Genomic DNA, 24,876 nt, shown 5'->3' on the forward strand with positions numbered 1-24,876 from the left:
TATATGAGAGAAGGGGGTGTGAGCTGGGAGCAGGGCAGTGAAATGGCGGGGGACAGGGTGACATGGAGGCAATTTGTTGTTTGTGGCCAGTGGCCACCCCTAACGAGATTAAGGCATCTGGCAATAGATAGATAGATAGAATAATAATAAATAAAAGTATGCTAATTTATTTCAATATCTCAATATTTTACAGTAATTCCCACAAATATATGCAAATGGTTTGCGCTTGCATTTTGCAACATTGCACAAGCTAAATATTAGTCAGACTGCGCACTTGTGCTTGCACAAGGTAGTGACCTGTGGATTGTGCATTTCACTTGTGCAAGGTTCTTTTCCGTTTGCACTGCCCACCACTGCCTGAAAGTATTGAAATTCTCGGTGTATAACTTACCAGTGCCCTCAGCTGGACCTCTCACGTTCGATCACTTGCTATAACCGATTCAAAGAAACTTGGATTATTGTACGGTGTCTGTACCTTCTTCATTGACATGAAGTTAGGTATAATTTACAAGAGTCATGTGCGCTCTCAGCTGGAATATTGCTCACCCTTGTGGAATGGATATGGAGAGGTTGCACTAAAACAACTACAAAAAACTCAGAACAAGGCTGTTAAAGTTATTAATAACCCTACTATTATAAATGAACTATCTTCCCTACAAGTAAAAAGGAATGTTGCCTCTCTCGCATTATATTATTTTACAGACACATTTATAGCAAACGCTCAGACGAAGTTACATCCATTGTGCCACCTCTCCATGCCTTCCCCCGCTACATGGGCACCTGGTAGCACTCATGAATGGACTGTCACACTGCCATGTTGCAGAACTTCTGCCTATCAGAATTCTTTTCCTCCTGGAACTGCATCTCTGGACTTCGCTTTTCCCATTCCCCCCAAATTAAAACCTATGGCTGTTCAAGTCCAATTGTCACAGACTTTTTATGAATGGGAGCCACCTATAATCTGGTGTATGGATTATTATTTTTGTTTTTATTCACTTGTTTTTCCTTCCTCTGTTCTGTTTTTTACACACACACACACACAGGACATCGTCTGAGGTAGAGCTCCTTGCAGACTGTGGGAAAATAAGGCAAAACCAGCAGGAAAAAGGAAACATGCCTATTGTGAATGTGCAAATTGAATGCGTGAGTGCTGGTCCTATCTCATTTGAGTGAAAATAGACTGGAGGTGTTGGTCAAATAAGAGTAAAACAGTGACAGTTTTTAGTTTTGTATGATTGTGCCACGGCGGAGAGTAGCAGTCCATTGTTTATATCCAATGATAGTGAGTTTGCAGGGTTCTCTAATGATGACCAAGGCAATAGTAGTATCAAACTGAACCAAACTAGAGTAACACAGGTGGAAAAAATGGTTGAGAAGAAAGCCAAGGAACTAAAACAGGCATGGGCAATAAAATTAGCGAATTGCAAGAATGAACCTAGGAACAGGAGAGGGAGATAATGGAGCTGAGAAATTGGTTAGGGAGTGTCTGCTCATGCAGTGCTGACCAGGAGAGAAAGGTGTCTGAATTAAAAGCGGATAATGAAACGGCCACAAGTGAAATAAAACAGCTTAAATGGGAAAATAAGAGGCTGGAGGAGGAAAGGGACAACATGAGATGTAAACTTGACGAGTATGAATAAAAAACTAAGATGCATGAGGAACATATCTAGGAATCCGAGAACACCATAAGAGTGGAAGAAAACTCAACAGGACGATAAAATATGTCTTAAGGAGACTTTAGAACAACAGAAAAAGGAAAACCTGGAAAATGTGAAGGAAATGGTGACACTACTTAAAAATAAAGAATCATTTATCGGCGATGCAGCAGACAAGAAAAAACGCGTGATTATCTATGAAAGAAAAACCGATGTCAGTGAGGTCTGAAAGAGAAAAGGAAGAGCTGAGAACGACGAAGGAAATACAGTAGACCCTTGTTATCTGCGGATTTAAGTTTCCATGAATCAAACTTATTTTAATACTGTACTATACACTGTAGCTTAATTTGAAATTGGTGCACAACGCGCACTTCATTTGTCGCTACAATTAGCATACCCGCACGCACAGGCATTCCCGCCACTCTGTCAGTCTTATTGTAGACACCAGTCAGTTTGCTACTTACATTGTCGTCACCCTTCTTGTGTTTACAACTCTACTGTACTTTCATTGTGTAAGTGAAAAATGGCTCCTAAGAAACAAGTAAAGGATAAAAGCAATACCTCTAAGCCAGCAATCATCATCGTCATACAGCGATCGTCATCACTGTACGAAGGTTATGAAGAGAACACAGTTTTTTGGTGAGTGATAATATGTATTTGCAATATTTTAAAGTATGTTTTTATTTCTTCAGATATGTGCTTAGCTTATGTGGATATAATATGCCATTCTGTGATGATGACTTGAGTATCCGTGCAATTTGCCTTCCACAGGGGTCTCTGGAACCTAACCCCCCTGGATAACAAGAGTCTACTGTAGTGTCATTAGTTATGGAAGGAAAGGATGAAGCCCAAGAGGAGATCAAAGAAGTACTTAGGCTGCAAAAAATATGTGGAGGGAGAGGCAAATGCCGCTCATACTAAAATTTCAATCTCATGTCACAGTAAATGAAATAATCAACATGACTTGGAAATTAGCAGACATGGAAGGATTAAAAAATATCTGGATAAGATGAGATTCAAAAGAGGAAGAGAGAACTAAAATAAAGGAAGTTGTTAAGGAAGCGAAGGAAATAAACAACCCAGGAACGGAGGAAGAGAAGACAGAGTTCTATTAGAGAGTTACGGATCAGAAATTTAGGAAGTGGTACTGAAGGAGAGAGGGAGACAGAAGGACAATGAAAAACAACACAAAAAGATTGAAAGTGGCATATGCTAGTGCAGATGGTCTAATCTCCGAAAGGCTAAAATTGACGATTTCTTGAGGGCAAATACGCCAGATATTATGTGCTTCATAGAGACCAAGCTAAGAGAGAATATTGAATCCAAATGGGAAATGGGACATACAAACTATGGAGAAGGGATAGAAAAGAAAAAATGGGAGGAGGAATGATCATTGCAGTGAAAAAAGAGCCTAAATGTGGATAGTGTGGAACTGGGAGAAGGTATGGCTGAAGTGAAAAACATGGTAATAGAAACCACAGGGAAAGGCGAGAGACATCGCAGTTGCATGTGTCCCCCCCAAGACAAGGGCATGGAATGAGGAGGAATATCAGGAGATGTTGTCGGACATGGTTAGATGCCTACAGAATGTGACTGAAAAGTAACAACATAATCCTGATGGGACTCTTCAGTTGTAAAGAGGTAAACTGGGAAAAGTGGGACTAAGGAAGTAGTGAAGATTCATGGGGAAGTATACTATTAAATGTAGCAATGGATAATGTAATGATCCAGTGGGTCAAAGAAGAGACAAGATTTAGGGGGGATGACTCACCAGCAAGACTACCGTAGATTTAATTCTAACCAAAGAACCTGATGCAACTGAATCTCTTAAATATCTGTGTCCTATAGGAAAAAGTATCATGCAATGATAGAGTTCCAAATGATAGAAGGAATTTGGGAGACAACTGATGAACTATACAAGCATGGAAGATACAACTTTAGAAAAGCAAACTTTACAGGACTGAGAAAAATTTTTGAAGAAGCGGACTGGGGAGAATTCTGGGAAACAAGAGAGATACAGAAGAAGTAGAATATCTTTCTAGACTTCTAAAACACTGGTGTGGAACAGTATGTGCCAAAAGTTGGTGGGAAAGAGAACTGGAAAAATGACTGGTTCAACAAAAGCTGTATGATTTAAAAAAAAAAAAAAGGGGGGGGGAGGGGGAATAAGGCATGGAACAAAGAGAAGTAATGATAGAACAAAGGAAGGGTATAAAAGAACTAGAAATGAATATACAAGAATAAATAGTGAGGAAGAAAGAAACTTCGAGAAAGGTATAGCTGACAAAATAATGTAAGGAAGAACCTATATTGTTTTACAGGGTTGTTAACAGCAAATGGAATGATGAGGTGAAAGAGAGAGAGATTGTCCAGGTGCTTGAGGGTGCGAAAGTGGATGTATGTGGAATAACTGAAACAAAATGGAGAAGAGAAAGTGTGAGAGAATGGGAGTATGGATGGGGTATATGTGCAGGAGTAGGTGAGAATGAGAGGGCAAAGGAAGGAGTATGTATAGCTGTGAGTAAAAGATGGAAGAAGAGCATAAGACAGTATGGATCAGTTGGGTCAAGGATTGTGTGGGTAAAGTTGAAAGTTGGAATACACATGTGGGCGATTGTGTGTGTGTATGCGCCAATGCAAGATCGTGCTAGAAGAGTGAGAGAAGAGTTCTGGACAAATGTAGAAGTGTCCATGGAAAAGTTTGGAAGGAATGAGAGAGTGTTTTTGATTGGTGATATGAATGGTAAAGTTGGGAATGTGAAGGTGGATGGAATGGTTGGTGAGTGGGGTGTGCCTGCTGAGATAGATGAGAATGAGAGTGCGTTAGTGGACATTTGTGCTGGGAGGGGGTTGGTGATAGCCAATACCCTCTTCAGGCATAAAATGATCCACAGGTATACATGGCGAGTGATGAGAAGGGTGGGTGGTGAACTGAATGAAGGGGAAGGCAATGACTGATTATGTGTGTGTGGATGAAAGGATGCGAAGATGTTTAATGGATGCAAGAGCTCATAGAGGTTGGGGGAGTGGACTTTCTGACCACTACTTGGTGGTGGCCAGAATTAGAATTCAAGTAAGATGGAGGAATAGAAGAAGGGAAAGACGAGAGGAAGGAGTAGTTGCAAGGAGAGTGGAAAGGTTACAAGAGGATGAGAAAAAGGCAGAGTATAAGAGAGAAGTGGAGGAACGATTGGGCAAATATGAATTGGAGCAGATTGGAGACGTGGAAGGTGTGTGTAGGATTTTTACAGAAGAAATATGCGCAGCATGTGATGTGGTGTGTGGAAGGAAGAGAAGACGGAGGGGGGTGTAAGGAACAGCGTGGTGGACTGAAGAGGTGAGACAGGCTGTGGCACAAAAGAAGAAAGCATACAATGAATGGATGAGAAACAGGGGCATGGAAGAAGTTGAGAGGCAGAAGAGAGAGTTATATGTAGAAAGAAAGAGAGAGGTGAAAAGATTAGTAAGAGAGAGTAAGAAGAGAGTGGATGAGGAATTTGGAAGGAATTCGAGTGTAAAGTGGAGGGAACGTAAGAAAATGTTCTGGAAAGAGGTGAAAAGAGTAAGACAGGGTGGAAGTGAAGTTAGCAGGGGAGTGAAAGATAAAAATGGTAGATTACTAGTGGAGAAGGGAGAAAAAGTGAGCAGATGGAGAGAACGCTTTAAGGAAATGTTGAACATACAGGATGGAAGTAATGCGAGTATAAGTGGTTGGGGAATGGCTGGGAGAAGGAGGGAGGTGAGAAGACAGGAAGAAATCAGTAGGATAGAAGTTGTGGAAGCAATCAAGAAAGTTAAATCAGGGAAAGCCCCAGGAATTGATGGAGTGTGTGGTGAAATGCTGAAGCATGGGGGAGAGATAGTAGTAGAATGGATGTGGAAGATGTGCAGATTGGCCTGGGAGGAAGGTAGAGTCCCGGAGGATTGGAAGTCAGGTACAATTATTCCCTTGTACAAAGGAAAAGGGGGAAAAAGAAGTGTGTGGTAATCATAGGGGCATTTGTCTTCTTAGTATAACAGGAAAAGTGTATGGCAGGATACTTATTGACAGAGTTAGAGAAAGAACAGAGAAATTAGTTGGAGAAGAACAAGGAGGCTTTACAAAGGGAAGAGGTTGTGTAGATCAGATATTCATTCTTAGATCTTTAGTGGAAAAGTTTCTAGAGAAGGGAAAGAAGTTGTATGCGGCTTTCATGGATTTGGAGAAAGCATATGACAGGGTGGATAGACAAGGATTGTGGAAAGTGTTAAGAATATATGGAGCAGATGGGAAGTTATTGAATGCTGTGAAGAGTATGTACAATGGTGCGAAGGCAGCAGTGCGTGTGGATGGTGAACTAAGTGAATTTTTCTCTTTGAAAGTTGGGTTGAAGCAGGGATGTGTCATGTCTCCATGGTTGTTCAATCTGTACATGGATGGGGTAATAAAAGAGGTACAAGGTAGGGTAGTGGATGTTGGAGTGGCCCTGGTGAGAGAGGATAGTGTTTGGAAACTCCCTATACTGTTGTTTGCAGATGATACTGTGTTATTGAGTGAAGACGAAGGGGAGCTGCAAGGCTTGGTGGAGGAGTTTGGAAGAGTGTGTAAGAAACGGAATCTAAAGGTGAATGTAGGGAAGAGTAAAGTGATGGTCTTTGAGAGAGGTGAAGTCAGTGAATGTACAGCGAGCTTGGATGGTGAGAAATTGGAAAATGTGAGTACGTTTAAGTACTTGGGTATTGTGATGAGTAAGGATGGAGGTTTGGAGGGTGAAGTGCTTGAAAGGGTACAGCAGGGAAGAAAGGTTGCTGGTTCTTTGAAAGCAGTGATAAGAAACAGGGAAGTGAGCATGGAAGTGAAAAAGTTACTACATGACAGTATTGAGGTACCAACTCTAACGTACGGAAGTGAAGCTTGGTCGTTGTTGGAAGGACACAAGTCAAGAGTGAGAGCAGTGGAAATGAGTTATTTAAGAGGAGCCTGTGGAGTCACATGGAGAGACAGGGTGACGAATGAGGATATAAAGGAGCGTTGTGGTGTGGATGTGGATGTGATAGGAAGCGTTACGAGGAACTCACTGAGGTGGTTTGGCCATGTGGAGAAGATGGAGGGTGAAAGACTGACGAAGAGAGTGTGTGTGAGTGAGGTGGAGGGGGGAAGAGGGAGGGGGAGGCCAAGGATGAGATGAAGGGATGGGGTGGAGAGGTATATGAGAGAGGGGGGTGTGAGTTGGGAGCAGGGCAGTGAGATGGCGGGGGACAGGGCGACTTGGAGGCGATTTGTTTGTGGCCACCCCGAACGGGATTGAGGCGTCTGGCAATAGATAGATAGATAGAAATACTGTAAAGGGAAGGAATCAATAACCTGAAAGTAGAAGGAAATGTCTATAATGATGTGGTTATGCAAGCTGTTTTAATGAGCAAATGTTTCCAATCAGTCTTCACTAGAGAAAGTGATTTTGTGGAGAAGGAAGGAGTGACTAGAAATGTACTGTTAAAAGATGTAAAGGTTGAAGTGCAAGGAGTATACCAATTACTGGAAACTCAAGATGTAAGGAAGGCCCCAGGACCAGACGGGATCTCTAATTGGATACGAAAGGAAAGCAGAGAACAAATGGCAGATAAGATTCAGGTTTAATTGTGTGTTCTCTGGAAAAAGGGAAGGTGTATCCGGAATGGAAAAGGGCCAGTGTGGTACCAATTTATATGGGAGGGAACAAGAAAGTACAGTACTCCTGAATTACAGACCAGTGTCCCTTACCAGCAGGGTTGCAAAACTGTGCGAGAATCCTGAAAGACAGATGGATAAAATATCTGGAGGAGATGGACATTTTGGGAGAAAGTCTTTTTGGATTCAGAAGTGGAAGGTTGTGTGTTTCCAACTTGTTGAGCTTCTATTCAAGGGCGACAGACATGCTACAGGAGAGAGATAGTTGGGTGGATTGTGTTAGATTAGGAGAAAGCCTTTGATAAGGTACTGCACAAGTGGCTAATGTGGAAACTGGAACACATAAGAGGACTGAAGAAGAACCTTTTAGAGTGGATGAGGAACTTCTTGAGAGACAGACAAATGAGGACAGTAATAAAAGACAGGATGTCTGGATGGACGGAAGTAACAAGTGGAGTTCCACAGGGCTCGATGTTGGCGCCGACAAGTTCCTGAATTACGTAAACGACATGGTAGATGGAATGAACAGTTATGCAAGTCTGTTTGCTGATGATGCGAAGATCAAGAGGACAGTAGAAGATTAAGAAGACTGTAAAATGCTGCAGGAGAACCTGGATAGGATTCATGACTGGAGCCAGAAGTGGGAAATGAAATTCAAAACAAAAAAAATGTAAAATATTGGAAATGAGTAAAAGTACCAAGAGACCATCACTGAATTATTTGATGGGCAATGAACCAATCACAAAAGTGAGAGAAGAGAAAGATTTGGGAGTGCTGGTCCAGGATAGTTTGTCACCTGAAAAACACATTAACAAGACAGTTAGAGACACATATAATCTCTTGACAAACATAATAGTAGCATTTCATGACATGGATGAGGAGATTATGAAAAAATTTATAGTAGCCATGATCCGCCCCAGGTTGGAATATGTGGCAATAGTGTGGTCCCCACATAAAAAGAAAGATATAAACAAGATTGAGAGAATACAAAGAACAGCAACCAAGCTGGTCCCTAGCCTGGCAGATCTGTAATACAGGGAAAGACTGGAAAAACTAGGTCGGCCTTCCTTAGAAGAAAGGAGAGAGGGGTGGCATGATTGCAGTGTTCAGGGCCAGGATGGGAATAGAAAAAATGGACAGAGAAGATCTCTTTGTATGGGATGGGAGAGTAAAAAGAGGACATGGAATGAAACAAAAAAAGCCAAGTTGCTTGAAGGATATCAAGAAATATAGTTTTCCTTAAAGACGAACAGACCTGTGGAATAGCCTGGACAAAGATATCATCCAGTCTAAAAACTTAAACGAGTTCAAAGTAAAAGCTGACTTATCGAGAAACAGAGACGGGACCCTACAAGCGTAGCTCATTTCCTGTATACGAGTGTTGCTCATTTCCTGTATACAAGCGTAGCTCATTTCCTGTACAGTACATCACTAGGTAAATACACACACACACACACACACAAAATGTGTTTAGTGCAAATTGGTCCCACATAGATATAGGGTTTCCCTTACATTACAGCTTTACTAATCTAGTATTCAGCAACAACACTGTTTTCATGAATCTTATATAATGTACTTCCATATATGGCTGGACATAAAATGTACATTATGAGACATGATATACTTTAAAGTTTGCTAATCTAAGAATATTTCATATACTGGTAGGTAAAACAATGAACACATTACAGGCTAAGTATAATGAACTCAAGGAAATTTTACCCTCATACTTCTTTCGCTGTTAAGAAACCAATACAATATTACTTACAATGCAACATTTTATTTTGGTGTTATAAGTTACACATCTCTAATAATCAACAGAGCACCTGAATAAAGTATGAAAGATCATATGGCACGTTTCGCTAGTGATGTTGTTGATAATTTTACAACTTTTTTATTTTTTCCTTGCTTCTGGATCCAAAATCACCTCATCCTTAGGTGAGGGGGAAAATATCAGGATGATTGCGTGGGATTACGAGGGATGGTTTATTAAACTACTTGTGAAAACAGGTGAGGTGAAGATGGTGATTTACGGTGAAGGGTGAAGTAGAGGTATTTCACATTTGATGTAAGCAGATGGTACGGTGCAGGCTGCTTTTCATGAAAAGGATCTCCATTATCTAATACAGAGTATTCTGGAGGTTTGTAACAAGTATGGTTTTAAAGTAAATGTTATGGTTTTAAAGTAAATGTGATAGCCACAGAGTGAAATGGCAATTCTCCATGTGATGTACTGGTGAATGGAAAGAGAAGAGAAGTAAATGGTGGGGGAGTTCAAGTACCTCAATGGAGTAACATAAAATAAATATATAAAGGAACTGGTAAGTACAGTGGAGACTCTTTTATTCGAAAATCATAGGACTTTCAAGTTTCGTTGAATCGATTTTGAGGGATAAAAGATACTGTAATAATATGTAGGATACAAGGGAACAGTATTGTACTCACCCATCACCCATTTCTGGCGACGTCTAACCCACCACCACCACCAGCATCTCAAAAGCCACTCAACCATCACCAAAACAATAGACTGTAGTAACTAAGTACAGTATGTAACCGCACTTTCGTAACTGTAAGAGAAACTGTCAACTTAAATAAATCTTCACCCAAATAAACTTAAACAAGCCTTCACAAAACAATTACGTAATTCACTGTAAGCAATTCGAACAAATAAAGTCTTAAACCAGATTGTTTTTTCATATTTTCTGCTTCCTTATTCAATCATTTCCACATCATCCAAATCTTCCAAGGTGGTGGATGCAGGTGAGGGAGTGGGCAACTCGCTCACTCTAGTGACTAGAGGAGCAACCATAAACTAACGCTAGCGGCACGAAACAAGCCTGCCGTGTTTGAATTTTCGGATAGATTTCAGATTTTTGCAGTTAGCTGAAATGAGAACGTTTTAGTAAAACTTACGGTTAATGACATATTACGGTTAAAAGAATTTTGGATAAAAGAGACTCCACTGTAGTGCTGGTAGAGCATCTCAAGGTGCTCTTCTTTAAATTAAACAAAGACATCATCATCATCACCATCCAGACCTCTTTTCCCACCCTAGGGCAGAGTGAGGAGTAGCACGTCCAGACAGCCAAGGTTTGCCCAATCCAATGGGCCATGCTTCCATTCACTCATCATTCAAGTCCCCTGAATCCTGGCTCTATCTGATACGCCAAAAACATTTACACCGTGTAGCTTCACATAAACGTATCCCATCAGGTCAATACGAACGCTGTCACATAAAAAAGGAGTGCCAAATCCCTGATCATGCACTTCTCACAACATTCATTCAACCAGCTCGATCTCTTGTCAGTCCCCTAGCCTCACAAATTTCCACAACTCTCTTCCTTACACACACATCCACCACATCTTTCCACCTTCTCCTTGACCTACCTTGCCTCCTCCTTCATTCAAATTTGCTCAAATATACCTTCCTCACCACTCTATTGTTATCCATCCTCTCCACATGACCATACCATCTCAAGACACTCTCTTCAATTCTGGTGTTCACTGACTTCCTCACTCCACATTTTTCACAGATCACATTATTTCGTATCCTATCCAATCTCTGCCCTTGTCTATTAACTTGTATCTTTTCTTCTTGCTGGAAGCTCGCTCTCATTCAGCCAGTCCCAAAGAATGGTGACCATTCCCAACCCTCTAATTATCGTTCAATTGCTTTAACATCCTGTCTCTCAAAAGTTTTTGAGTCAATTCTTAACAGAAAAATTTTAAAGCATCTTTCCTATCACAACCTTCTTTCTGATCGTCAGTATGGGTTCCATCAGGGATGCTCCACTGGCGATCTTCTCACCTACCTTTCAGACTCCTGGTCATCCTCCTTTTGGGACTTTGGCGAAAGCTTTGTCATTGCACTTAACATCTCAAAGACTTTCGATCGAGTCTGGCATAAATCTTTAATTTCCAAACTGCCCATTTACAGTTTCCATCCTTCTACCTGTGCCTTCATCTATAGCTTCCTTTCTGGTCGTTCTATAGCCACTGTTGTAGACGGCCATCATTCTTCTCCTAGATCTATCAATAGTGGTATTCCTCAAGGCTCTGTCCTGTCACCAACTCTCTTCCTTTTATTTATCAATGACCTTCTAAGCTGTACATCTAACCCTATCCACCGCATGCTGATGATTCCACCCTTCACCATTCCATTCAGTTCCTGCAACGTCCATCTCAGCAGATACTTCCACAAACAAGGGATGAGGCTATGGCACACCTAATGTCTAACTTGGCTCATATCTCTGACTGGGGTAAAAATAATCTTGCTGTTTTTAATGCATCAAAGACTCAGTTCTTACACCTATCAACCCAATAAAATCTTTCTCAGGAGTAACCATTAATGTTTAATAATATCCAGCTCAATCCTGCATCATCCTTGAACATGCCTGAGGTTTCATTTACTTGGGACTATCTTGGAAAGATCATATTACATCTCTTGTAATACCGGTATCTGCTTCCAAGAGATTAGGTGTGCTAAGCCGACTCTATACCTTCTTTACCCCTGCACAATTGTTGACATTATACACGGGTTTTATTCGCCCCTGGTGGAGTACAACTCTCGTGTGGGGAGGCTCCCCACATACAGCCCTTCTCAATAGGGTGGGATCAAAGACTTTTCATCTCATTACCTCTTCCTCTTACTGGCTCCCTTAAACCTCTGTCTCTTCACCACACTGTTGCATCTTTATCTCTTTTCTATCGCTACTTCAATGGTCACTGGTCCTCTGAACTGTCTGCATGCATCCCTCCACCTCTACAACGGGCTCATAGCACCCGTCTAGCAACAAACTCTCATCCTTTTTCTGTCAGACTCTCTAATGCAAGAGTTAACCATTACTCCCAGTCCTTCATTTATGCAACAGGTCAACTCTGGAACTGTCTCCCTCTGTTTGTATTTCCTACTTCCTATGACCTCCAGTCTTTCAAACGCAGTGTGTCCAGGCATCACGAAATGAATGGATCTTGAATTTGGCTCTCTTTTGCATTTTTTTTTTTTTTCTTGGAAGGAATGGTTTGCGGGCTCCTGGCCTTTGGTTCCTTCTTCCCTGCATAAAAAAAAAAACTCCACATACATTCCTCAGCAGTCCCATCTTCACTGCCCTGACTCTTGACTTTTCATTTTCATGCCACATCCATACATTAAAGTTGGCAATAGTACTCCTTCATGTAGGCCTCGTCCAGCTGCAACACTCAAGCCTCTGTTTCTTATCAAGGCCTTCATAGCACCAGCAACTTTCCTTCTCTGTGTCACTCTACTTTCCACTTGTTTTGCACATTTTCCTCTCTTTTCTATCACTGTACCCAGGTATTTGAACTCTCTCACCAATTCCAGTCTCCCCTCATTCATGGTAACATCACAGTGGGATTCACCTTCTCTCTCAATAACCATCACTTTACTTTTTCTACATTTACTCTGAAGGAGTGATGCTCACAGATATTAGCAACACTGCACTAGTCTACCAAGTTCTTTTCTGGTATTTGCAAGTAGTACTGCATCGTCAGCATAAAACAAATTGAAGATATTCCATCCACTACCATTCCTCAAGTTTCTGGTTTTCTCATCACTCCATCCATATATATATTGAACTACCATGGGGACATCACACACCACTGTCACATGCCCACACAGATCGTGAACCATTCACTTAGATGCCCATTTCCCCTTACACATGCTTCGCTACCATTACAAAAACTCTTCATGGCACCTAGCAGCTTACAATCTACACCGTACATGTGCAAAACCTTCCACAATCCTTTTCTGTCTACTTTGTCATATGCTTTTCCCAGATCCATGAATGCCAAAAACACCTTGTGGTCCTTTTCACACACATTCTTACCTATCTGTCTTACCACAAATATTTGATCCACACATCCTCTACCACTCCTAAAGCCACCCTGTTCATCATTCACTAGGACTTCTGATATCTCTCTTACATTGTCTCTCATAATTCTTCAATTTACCTCCCCTACCATGTTCAATAAACTTATGCCATGATAATTCTTGCACTCACTTCGTTCACCTTTATTTTTGTACGGGGGTACAATAACAGCCTTTTTCCACTCTGCTGGCACAGTTTTCACTCACTCATGCCTTTTTACACATCTCCAACAAGCATTTCATTCTGCTCTCCACTAGCCTTAATCATCTCTGCATACACCTCATCACCCCAGTTCTCTCCCATTTTTCAGCCGCTTCGCAATGTTCTTCACCTGTGCAACTGTAATGTTTTCTGGCACTGCATGCCTTCTTTGCACATCCCCAAAACCAATCACATTTACAGCCGCTCTTCCCTCTCTATTCCCATTCATCAGGCTTTCAAAATATCCTTAGCATCTGGTCCTTACTTCATCCCCATGGGTTAATAATCTACCACTTTATTCTTCACACTTTCACATTTTTTCCGCTGTCACTTCTACACTTCCACACAAAGACAAAATACCAAATACACAGGCTGCAAGATGATAGCATGAGGGTGTGTTAGTGCCTACATGCCCACATTATGATGTAAGAGTGTGAGACTTCAGTATGGAATGAGTGAGAAAAGTCAAGTGCTGCAAGGGAGTACTGTAAATGGAACTACAGTACAATCCCTGCTATCCGGTATCCAGACAAACAGAATACTCAGAAAAACGGGAAAATTCAAGGGCTGGTAAAAATGTCAGTAAGTTATAACTGTGCGCCATTTTGAATGGACTGCCAAACCGCCATTTTATCGTGTCACGTGAGGCTGGGTGAAGTCGGACTAAGCAAGGTGAAGGCATTTCTGGCTAATGTAAATCCCTAGTAAATCCTCTTAACCAGCCCTGCTCCTCCCTCTTTCCCCTACTTGAATTCAGTCATCCCCCACACCCTCCACAATTTCCACAAATCACCAGTCTGCTTTTTACCACCAGACAGTAAACAAGCTCTCTTGCTGTTGTGTTGCTCTGATGGACGGTAATTTCAACATTCCAAAATGCCTAAAGAGCAAACTAAACGTAAGCGTGTCGTGCCTACCTTGAAACAGAAGCTGGACATATGCAATAGACTTGAAAAAGGCAAACATTATAAAACACTGATGATCGAATATAATGTAGGAAATCCAACGATTTATATCAAGACCCAAGCATCCAAGCTCAATGAATTTTTCATGAAAAGCGAGACAAGTAAGTCCATTGAAAAAAAGGCATACTCTTCATCGTTCGAGTGGTTTTGCTTAGAAAGATCTAGGGGAGCACCTATTTCTGGTCCTCTTATCCAAGAAAAACCAAGAGAGTTTCACAATAAAATGAATACAGAAGTCAAATGTGATTTCAGTGTTGGATGGTTAAATCGTTTCAAAGACATGCATGGAATTTGTAAGCCAGACATCTCGGGAGAGAGCAAATCAGCAAACGCAGGTGTTTTTCTTCCTAACGGACCGACTCTAACTTGCACCACATAAATTCATCTTAGAATGCATGTGTGCTGGCAGAAAAAAAAAAAAAAAAAAAAAAAAAAAAAAAAAAAAAAAAATAATGTTAATAGGAATGAAGGTTTACTTTGTTGGAAGAAAAAAAAAAAAATATATGCTTGCACTTCATAAGTACATCATGTATTTTATTTTGTGAAAAAAACAGCTGATTGGCGGCAGGTGAAGGGTGGAATGATGGAGGTCAGTCAGGGCCGGGACCGTAAACAAAGCTTTTGTGGGGGCACAGGTGTGATAATTCTACAGTGCAGTCTTAACATCAGTTCACCAATAAATGTTCAAGATTTTATTTCTTTATTTTTCCACTTTTATGAGTACAGTACATACAACGAATACTTCGGTAGTTAACAGAATGGTGCAAAACAGTGGCGGAATGATGGCGGTCAGTTGGGGCCGGGATCGTAAACAAAGCTGATGTGGGGGCACAGGTGTCGTGATAATTTACCAATAAATATTCAGGATTTTATTTCTTTAGTTTTCCACATGAGTACAGTACATACAAGAAATTATTCGGTAGTTAACACAATGGACTTGTGCATTTTGCAGTACCGGTACTGCAAGGCATTGCATGCACGTGCATTATGACCATGGTGTGTGTTTACGAGGCAATTTTTCAGGTGGAATCTCTTAGTGTGCCCCCTGATGTGAGTGGTGAGTACCTGAATTGTATTTACTGCTGTGATAATGATCGCCTTTGTATAGATTTGAATATCAGAACTACGGGAAAAATCTGTAACCGGGAAGGTGAATTCCCCAAGCCGCCCGGTTAACTGGGATTGTACTGTATTAGGGAATATACTGTACATGGCTCACATCAACTCAACTGAGGAAGAAACAGTAGAGATTTGAGAATGTGGATATGAAATTGAGTGGATTGTGCTGAGATGTTATGATCATGTTGTAAGTGTTGATACTGATAAAGTAGTGAGAGGGGTACCAATGTATGTGACTGAGCCTGAAGTTAGTAGGTGGTCTGGCATACAACAAAACACGATGAATGGGGTACTGGTAGCCTATCAACCCCAGTACATTATGTCTTATCGAACAGATCATTCAACCACTAGAAAGCAATCGCCCCTACAGAGCCGTCCCATGCAGTGAAGCAATGGTCCTCTGTGGCAGATAGCACCTTGTCAGAGCAAGGCATGGGGAAAAGGGTGGAGATTTGGATCTTGGATGGGTACTATACAGGTGTACCTCAATATATGATACCCCTAGATGCAATACCCCAGTTTGCGATGGGGTAGAAATACCACCATCCTCCGCCCAATAACTGTCAAACCCCAGTTTAACGATGGGTTTTTATTTTTTTTTAACGATTTTGATATTTTAGACTAAAATTGTGTGTTCTAGTTGATTTATAAACTGTTTTTAGACTTAGATTAATGTGTCTTAGCCACAAGTGGGGTGAACATTGCTATTCTGGGGTATAGTTTATTAAGCTTGATTTTTTCCAGACTTCCAGTATATTTGACAATTTTCAGATTTTATTTGTTGGTTTTAGTGAGTTATTTACAGGTGTCAGGCATAGGTTAGCTTCTTTTACAGCTGTTAGGCCATTTAGATTGGCTTTAAACTTGTTTTTGGACTCATTTGTGTAGGTTTAGGACTTGGCTGGGGGGGAAACCCAAGACTCAAACATGCAACCCTATACTTTACGTTAAATCTACCCCATGAGAAGATACCCTGCCTAACAATGGGTTTTTACTTAAACAACTGCATCGTTAAACCAGGGTATACCTGTATTTGTTTCTTCACCCAGTTAACAAAGGCTCCATAGTAGGTTCCACATCTGTTGAGTACAGTAAGACCTCATTATAACGGACTAATTGGGGCCCAAGCCAGTCCAAAAAACACGAAATTCTGATAAAAGTGATATCCAGACTTCTCCCTAAAAACCTGGACTTTTTCCGATATATCAGACAATAGTCCGGATTGCATGAACGGTTTTTAAACTGTTTTGACTACCATTGTGGTACCGTACTGTGTTATAACTTCGGTACATTAATCAAATGGTATAATATATATATAAAAATACTGTGCTGTACACTGATAAACATGTCTTTTAGTTACCTTATTGTGGTGAACATACCTGGTCAGGCAGTCCAGACTGCTTCTGGCTTTATCGGACTTTTTCCGACATATAGGAATTTTATCTGGTAGCTCGAGTCCAGTAAAAGCAAATTCCGGTCTACTGAAGTCTGTTATATCGAGGTTTTACTGTATTTAGTTGTAATAATTTCCTGGGTTACAGGAGACCATTAGGCTTATCAATCAGTGCTGTGTCACTATGTCATAAGAGTGGCTAATGGCATCCTAGCCTACCAGTGGAAGGATGTGGTATATAAAGTGTATAAGAAAAGGATGCATGGAAGTTAACCAAAATGGATGGTAACATATGTACTGAGGGGCAAACAAGGGTCATGCACCACTCTATTAAACGTGATGGTTGATGGAATGGTTCAGTTCCAGAGGTGGATACAAAGTGTATCTTCTAAGAACAACATAAAATACAAGCACAGTGGCTTGTTTGTGAGAGTCACAATATAAAATGACTGACTGATGTACTAATCTCTAATTCACTGGGCATGCCATTAAATAGTTCTATCTATCTATCTATCTATAGCCCGACGCCCTAATCCCGCAAAGGGTGGCCGCAGACAAAACGCCTCCAAGTCACCTGTCACCCACCATTTGACTACCCTCCCCCCAACTCACCCCTCCCCTCCCTCATATATAAATAGTTCTACTTTATGCATTTTCTTTGTTTCTAAATCCTATATCATCCCATTATTTGGGGAGAAGTTTAACTTGCAGCAATGATAAACCTATGACCCACTACCAGGATGATGGAGAAAACAAGCACTGGCAATAACAGCCTGAAATAAGGATGGACTCACCTTTTAATACAGTATTAGGGTCCACAGAGGGAACACAAGTTTCCTGTTTTTCAGTGCCATCATCATTCACACTGTGAGGGTTGTTGTTCAAGATGCCCACCTGCAATTCCTCTGATGTCTCCAACGTTTTCTGCATACTCTTACATGCCCCTCTGGTTGAGTGGCTATTTAAAATTTTAGAAGTAAGGAAAGAATATCTTTGGTCCTCTCTTTGTGCAGTTCCTAACACACTCACAGTCTTTTGCTTATTTTGTTCATTAGTATTGTTACCACTGGCTGTCTGAACTCCATTCTTTCCCTCACCTTGGACAGGGGTCAAAATAATATCATCACTGTCAAAGTGGATTGTTTTGTCTTCAGTGGCTTTGTCCAGCATTTTGGTGGAACTCCTTGTTATTGTTTCCTTTCCATCCCGGGTCATTAACATACCATAGGATTTCAAACGCTTCCTCTGCATAGCTGGTGCGGAAGGGGAGTTTAGTGATCTTTTTCGATTTTGTCCTTTTATCTGCCGATTTGCTGCAGAGGGTGATGACAGTCTGCTCTTAAATTCAAGGTCTTTTAACATATTAAGTTTGTTTGATAATCGGTCAGAATCATTGAGATCAAAAGGTAAAATAACTTGTGTAAGAGACCTTCTCTTTCTCCCAATCTTAGGCGAAATAATCTCATCTTTACTGGCATTTGTTTTTTTTCTCGTTCTTCCATTCTCATTATGATGTCGTAACATGGAACTGTTTTTTTCTTTCTGTGACTGGAGGGAACTGGTAAAAGAATGCTCAGATTCCAATATTGACAACAATTTCCTTCTCCTAGCCAAATTCAGATCGGGAGTGATATCCAGCTCCTGAGACTCATCCATGTCTGTGGAGCCAAGTGATCCAACACTCTCTCCACTACCTGTCTCCTGTTTGTCAGTGGTGAGGTCCTGGGCATGACTCTTGGTCTCTTCATCATCAGGAGTCTCCATCACAGACACCATGTTGGAGATGGTGGCCAGGGTGGCACTGGGACATGGAGAACTGGTTGGCGTCTCTGGCACAACCACAGAAATTACAGGGTCAGAGTTCTTTGAACTGAAGAGGAAAGAAGGAGCATCAGAGTCTTCCACATGACATGTTCTCCTAGGGCTCTTCAAAACCCTTTGGTTCCTCTTCATCTTCACTGACAATCAGGAAGGCAATGTTCTCATACCTGAAAGTACAACAGCACTGATTAATAAAACTGAAACTTGATACAAGAAAACCACTTGGGGAAAAAAAAAAAAAAAAAAAAAACAACTGATACCCTCAGTATACTTACAATATGTCTTTATATTATTCTTGCTATTCCCACACTATTTTTTACAACACAGATGACTTCTTGTTGCTAAAGAACTTAACTGACACCAAAAAAGTGTATTAATCCTTATCCGCCAGTTGACGTGTATGCACGACAGGATTGAGCGCGCGGAGTGCCGCCGGTTGCCTTGCTATACCGCACTCACCTTCCCGCCACTGATTGAGTACACTACCGTTTTCTGTGATACCTATGGGGTAGGTAGGACCCACAGGTACCCTGCGGCTGCGCGATCCAGTCTGTACTAAGCAGTGGTAGCGTCAGGAGCCATGTCATCTTCCTCTACATTGTCCGATTCCGTTCCACTGCGTGAAGGGATGCTTGCCTCATCGACTCTCGCTAAAGTCATGCCCTTGTTGCACGCCCACACCGATCATGAACCATTCACTCAGATGCGCACTTACCCTTACACATGCTTCACTACCATTATAAAAACTGTTGACAGCACCTAGCAGCTTACCATCTACATCGTACTTGCGCAAAACCTTCCACAATCTTCTCTGTCTACTTTGTCGTATGCTTTTTCCAGATTCATGAATGCCATAAACACCTTATGGTCTTTCTCACAAGCCTTCTCCACTATCTGCCTTACCACAAATATTTGATCCACACATCCTCTACCTCTCCTAAAGCCACCCTGTTCATCACTCAAACTCCTGGTATCTCCCTTACTTTCTCTATAATAATTCTTCCATATCCCTTCCCTACCATGCTCAATACACTTATGCCACAATAATTCTTGTACTCACTTTGCTCACCTTTATTTTCTGAAGTGAAGAGCAATAAAAAAAGTGACATGAGGGATGGGACATATAGGAAAAGAGGAAGGCAAACAGAATAAGAATGATAAAAGTGAATGAAAATGTAGACAGCACTACACCATGTGAGTGGATTATGGCTGCCACCACTTACAACCATAAATTTCTATCTATCTATCTATTGCCTGATGCCATAATCCCGTTAGGGGTGGCCATTTGACTCTGAGTTATTTATTTTACAGGAAGGGGCACTAACCCTCCACCAACCCACTTGATGACACATAGGGAGCACATAATTGTTAATCAATAATATCTTGTGTAGTACAAGGCAGCTACAATGGATAGCACAGAGCCCCAGTTACAAAACTAATATAGTTTATTCACCACGCTTAAATACTGTTCTGTACTACGCTTAAATACTGTTCTGTACTAAGTACTGTATCCATTATCCAAACACAGAATGAGGTTATGGCACATCTAATTTCTGACCTGACTCATATCTCATACTGGGTTCAATGTAACCTTGTTTGTTTAATGCATCCAACACTCAATTTCTTTACCTTTTGACTTGTCATAATTTTCCATAGAAACAGCCATTAATATTTAATAACATCCATCTAAATCCTGCATCAGCTTTGAACAGTGTACAGAAATTAATACCAGTACTCAGTTCATCTTCCCAATGATAATAGACTGGGTAAATTTATGCTTTCTTAAAGCCATCGAATCAAAGGATTTTCTTTTGCCAATTGATATGCTTCATACTGTACCAACTTTTACTCTTTAAAAAAAAAAAAATCCTTGACTGGATGTTTGCTATATAACCACGTTCTTCCACTTAGAAGAGCAGTTTGATGTATTTGTAGCCAGCCACATTCTAAACGTTATGTTAGGGTTAGGATAGGTTAGGTTAAAGCCTACTTGATTTCTTCTGAGAAGGAGGGAATGATGAAGAATTAGCACCAAGCCAACAGAAGGCTATATGGCACTCCAGGAACGGAATGAAAATAAAGGCTGGAATTAACCAGGAAATAACAAGATGATCAGTAGGACAAAAGAGCAGAAGAGGGGAGTAGGGAAAGAAAGACTGGAGACAAAAAGGTCCCTATTAGTTGCCTCTTGTAACAGGAAGGGACACTGGGAAAGTAGCCTATTCTTTCCCTCTTCCCCAGGTGGGTTCTCTTCTAGGAAGAGATGAGCCTTAGGCTTTCGAAAGCTTTCAGCTGACTGGTTGTCTGAGTGCATTCACTAGTAACGATGTATTTTACATCATTTTTATTATAAAGGTTAACCATTTCTGACAATAAGATTGCTGAAATAAAAGATATACCTGTGTTCAGTTTTCTGCACAGATTAATTTGAAAACAAGGCCTTACAAATTCTGTCAGAAGGTCTACATACGTGTGACATTTTCAGTTCTGCTAAATCAACAGAATATCACAGTAATGGTGTATAATTTACCTTCATTTGTCTTACAGCTACTGCAAATTGACTCACCGGTAGGACCTCCCCCCACAACGTATTAAAAAACACAGAAATCATAGTATACCACAATGTTTATTCATGAAATGCCATTCATTAATATGAAATCATGTTTCCCTTGTTTTTTAGGACCAGTTGGATGCGTTTTGACATGAAATCACTTAGATCTCTAAAGTAATCTAAGGACATTTCTTTGCACCAAACATTTGTTAGTTCAGTCTTGACGTTGTCCAGATTGGATGTCTTCTTTTCTGCCACGATTTTCTTCATCTCTGCCCAGCAGTTTTCTAACGGATTTAGATCCGGACTGTTGCCAGGCCAGTCGAGGACCTCAATCTGATTATCCTGAAGCCATTTTGTCACCTTTCTTGACTTGTGACATGGAGCTGAATCATGCATGAAAAAGTTGCACCAATGAATAGCAAAAAAGTTTAACAAATGATCTTTCAGAACTTGAATGTACCAGCCACCATTCATCATCAAGTTCTTAGGAAGAAAGTAAAGCCCCCCCTTCCCATTTCACCTGAGAAACACCCCCATACCATTACTGATTGTGGGTGCTTAACTGTGTAAGCAGGGTCATATCAACTATGGGAGGCAGGGCAAAGAACCTTGGCAGAACACAGCTGGAACACTTGAAATGTGCTTTCATCAGAAAACATAACTTTTCTCCGTTCATCCGATGTCCAGTGTGCATACTTCTTGGCAAACTGAATACGCTGCCTCTTCATGCAGTCAGTGAGATGCAGTTTCTTGGCTGTGGTGTGGCTTGGAAAACCCAGTTCCTTCTGCAAGCGGTGTTGGATAGTTTGAATTGAGATGTCTTGTAACAGCTGGGGATGCATTCTCTTCAATTCTGCTGCTGTCAGTCGAGGATTCTTAATTAATTCCCTCTTCAGAAGCATATCTGTACCTCTGGAGGTCGTCCTCTTCTTTCCACTGTCATGCTTTTGCTCTGGTACGACATCAGGTGGTAGGCCGCACACTGCAGCAAGAATCTTCATCACGGTCGACTTTGCACGTCCAGGACATGCACAAATTGTGTTGATAGGGACATTATCCTGCCTCCATGCAATGATATGGACCCTCTCATCCCTTGAACAGTACTTTCCAGGCATGACAACTTGACTCTAGGAAAATAACAGGGCAAACAGTAATGCATACAAAAAAAATAGGGAGGTGCAAGCTCGGAGCGATGGGAACATACACTCCCACTCTCACTTCTGGGCAAGCACTGACGTGCTGAGTGTTTCACCACCTCTTGCCAACACCAGAGGAGTTGCCAGTTACATCTTGTCCCCAAAATTCACTTGGTAGAGGTGGAAACACAAGCAAAGACAGGCAACTCTCCCATAGCAATTCTGTGTGCAGGTTCTAAGTCAATTTGCGGTGGGTGTAATATAGGGAAAAAATGAAGGATTTCGTAAAACTCTGTCCAAAAGTGCTGGCTTGGTGGGAGAGCTGAAATTTTCACATGTAGCTATCTAAGCCCTCTAGCTGACTTTACAAGGCCTCATTTTGAAATTATCGTAATCAGTGCAACCAACTGCATTATACAGTAGCTATATTTTATTTGTGCAATCTTATCATCAGAAATGGTTTTGTGATCTTAATAAAAAAAAATTAAAATACATTGTTACCAATGAATTTACTTGTTACCAATGAATTTACTCAGTCAACCAATGTAGGAGATAAGAAGGGAGGAAGAGATCAGTAGGTTGGAAGTAAGGAAGAAAGTCAAAACAGGGAAAGCCTCAGGAATTGATGGAGTGTGTGGTGAAATGCTGAAGCACAGGGGAGAGATAGTATGGTAGTGGAATGGATATAGATGATGTGCAGATTGGCCTGGGAGGAAGGTAGAGTCCTGGAGGATTGAGGATCATGTATAATTATTTCCCTGTACAAAGGAAAAGGGAAAAGAGAAGTGTGTGGTAATCACAGGGGCATTTGTCTTTTTAGAGTTAGAGGAAAAATATACAGTAGGATGCTTACTGACTGAATTAGTTGGAGAAGAAGGGGGGTTTCAGAAGGGGAAGAGGGAGAATGGAAAGAAGTTGTATGCAGCCTTCATGGATCTGGATAAAGCATATGACAGAGTGGAAGGAATGATAAAAATATTTGAAACATATGGAGTAAATGGGAAGCTGGAGAATGCCGTGAAAAGTATGTATGAGGGTGCATGTGGACTGTGAACTGAGTGAATTTTTCAATCTGCATATTGGACTGAAACAGGGATCTGTCATGTCTCCATGGCTATTCAATTTGTATATGGATGGAGTTATAAAAAAGATACAAGGGGAGTGGAAGATGGAATGGCCCTAATGAGAGAGGGTACTGTTTGGAAACTCCCTGTTCTGTTGTCTGCTGATGATACTGTATTGTTAAGTGAAGATGAAGGGGAACTGCAAGGCTTGGTAAATGAGTTTGGAAGAGTACGTAAAACACTGAATCTAAAGGTGAATGTAGAGAAGTGTAAAGCTGTGGTATTCAAGTGAAACTAAGTCACTGAATGCACAGTGAGGCTGTATGAGGAAATGGAAACTGGGAACATATTTAAGTAACTGGGTAGTGTCAGGAATAAGGATGGATGTAGAGGATAGTGCTTGAAAGGGTACAACATGGAAGAAAGGTTGGTGTTTCACTGAAAGCAGCGATAAGAAATAAGGAAGTAAGCATGGAAGTTAAAGTCGCTGCAAGATGGTATTGTGATATCAACTCTAATGTATGGAAGCAAAGCCTGGACCTTTTTGGAAGGACACAAGTCAAGAGTGATAGCAATGGAAATGAGTTATTCAAGAGGAGCATGTGGAACTACACGGAGAGACAGACTAGCAAATAAGGAAGTAAAGGAGCATTGTGGTACAGATGTGGATGTGACAGAAAGTGATAGGAGAAATACACTGAGGTGGTTTGGAATTGTTGAACATACAGGATGGAAGTAATGCAAGTATAAGTGGCTGGGGAATGGCTGGGAGAAGGAGGGAGGTGAGAAGACAGGAAGAAATCAGTAGGATAGAAGTTGTGGAAGCAATCAAGAAAGTTAAATTGGGGAAAGCCCCAGGAATTGATGGAGTGTGTGGTGAAATGCTGAAGCATGGGGGAGAGATAGTAGTAGAATGGATGTGGAAGATGTGCAGATTGGCCTGGGAGGAAGGTAGTCCCGGAGGATTGGAAGTCAGGTATAATTATTCCCTTGTACAAAGGAAAAGGGGAAAAAGAAGTGTGTGGTAATCATATGGGCATTTGTCTTCTTAGTATAATAGGAAAAGTGTATGGTAGGATACTTATTGACAAAGTTAGAGAAAGAATAGAGGAATTAGTTGGAGAAGAACAGGGAGGCTTTAGGAAGGGAAGAGGTTGTGTAGATCAGATATTCATTCTTATATCTTTAGTGGAAAAGTTTCTAGAGAAGGGAAAGAAGTTGTATGCGGCTTTCATGGATTTGGAGAAAGCATATGACAGGGTGGATAGAAAAGGATTGTGGAAAGTATTAAGAATGTATGGAGTAGATGGAAAGTTGTTGAATGCTGTGAAGAGTATGTACGATGGTGCGAAGGCTGCAGTGCGTGTGGATGGTGAACTAAGTGAATAATTTCTCTTTGGAGGTTAGGTTGAAACAGGGATGTGTCATGTCTCCAC

The 24,876-nt window shown here is 41.0% G+C and overlaps 1 protein-coding gene across 1 annotated transcript in view; it reads right to left on the bottom strand.

Annotated features, from left to right (window-relative positions):
• MCPH1 (Microcephalin) overlaps positions 1-19,346 on the bottom strand; it is a 189,200-nt gene extending 169,854 nt beyond the window's left edge. The window contains exons 1-2 of the mRNA XM_080276467.1: positions 19,243-19,346; positions 17,660-18,735 (exon numbers count right to left, since the gene is read on the bottom strand). Coding sequence (XP_080132593.1) covers positions 17,660-18,735; positions 19,243-19,346 — 1,180 coding nt within the window. The remainder of the gene's footprint in view (positions 1-17,659; positions 18,736-19,242) is intronic.
• Between the last annotated feature and the right edge of the window lie 5,530 nt (positions 19,347-24,876).

This window comes from Coenobita brevimanus, chromosome 65 (genome assembly GCF_032717465.1).
Source record: "Coenobita brevimanus isolate Jiangsu-jjx chromosome 65, ASM3271746v2, whole genome shotgun sequence".
Classification (NCBI taxonomy): Eukaryota; Metazoa; Arthropoda; class Malacostraca; order Decapoda; family Coenobitidae; genus Coenobita; species Coenobita brevimanus.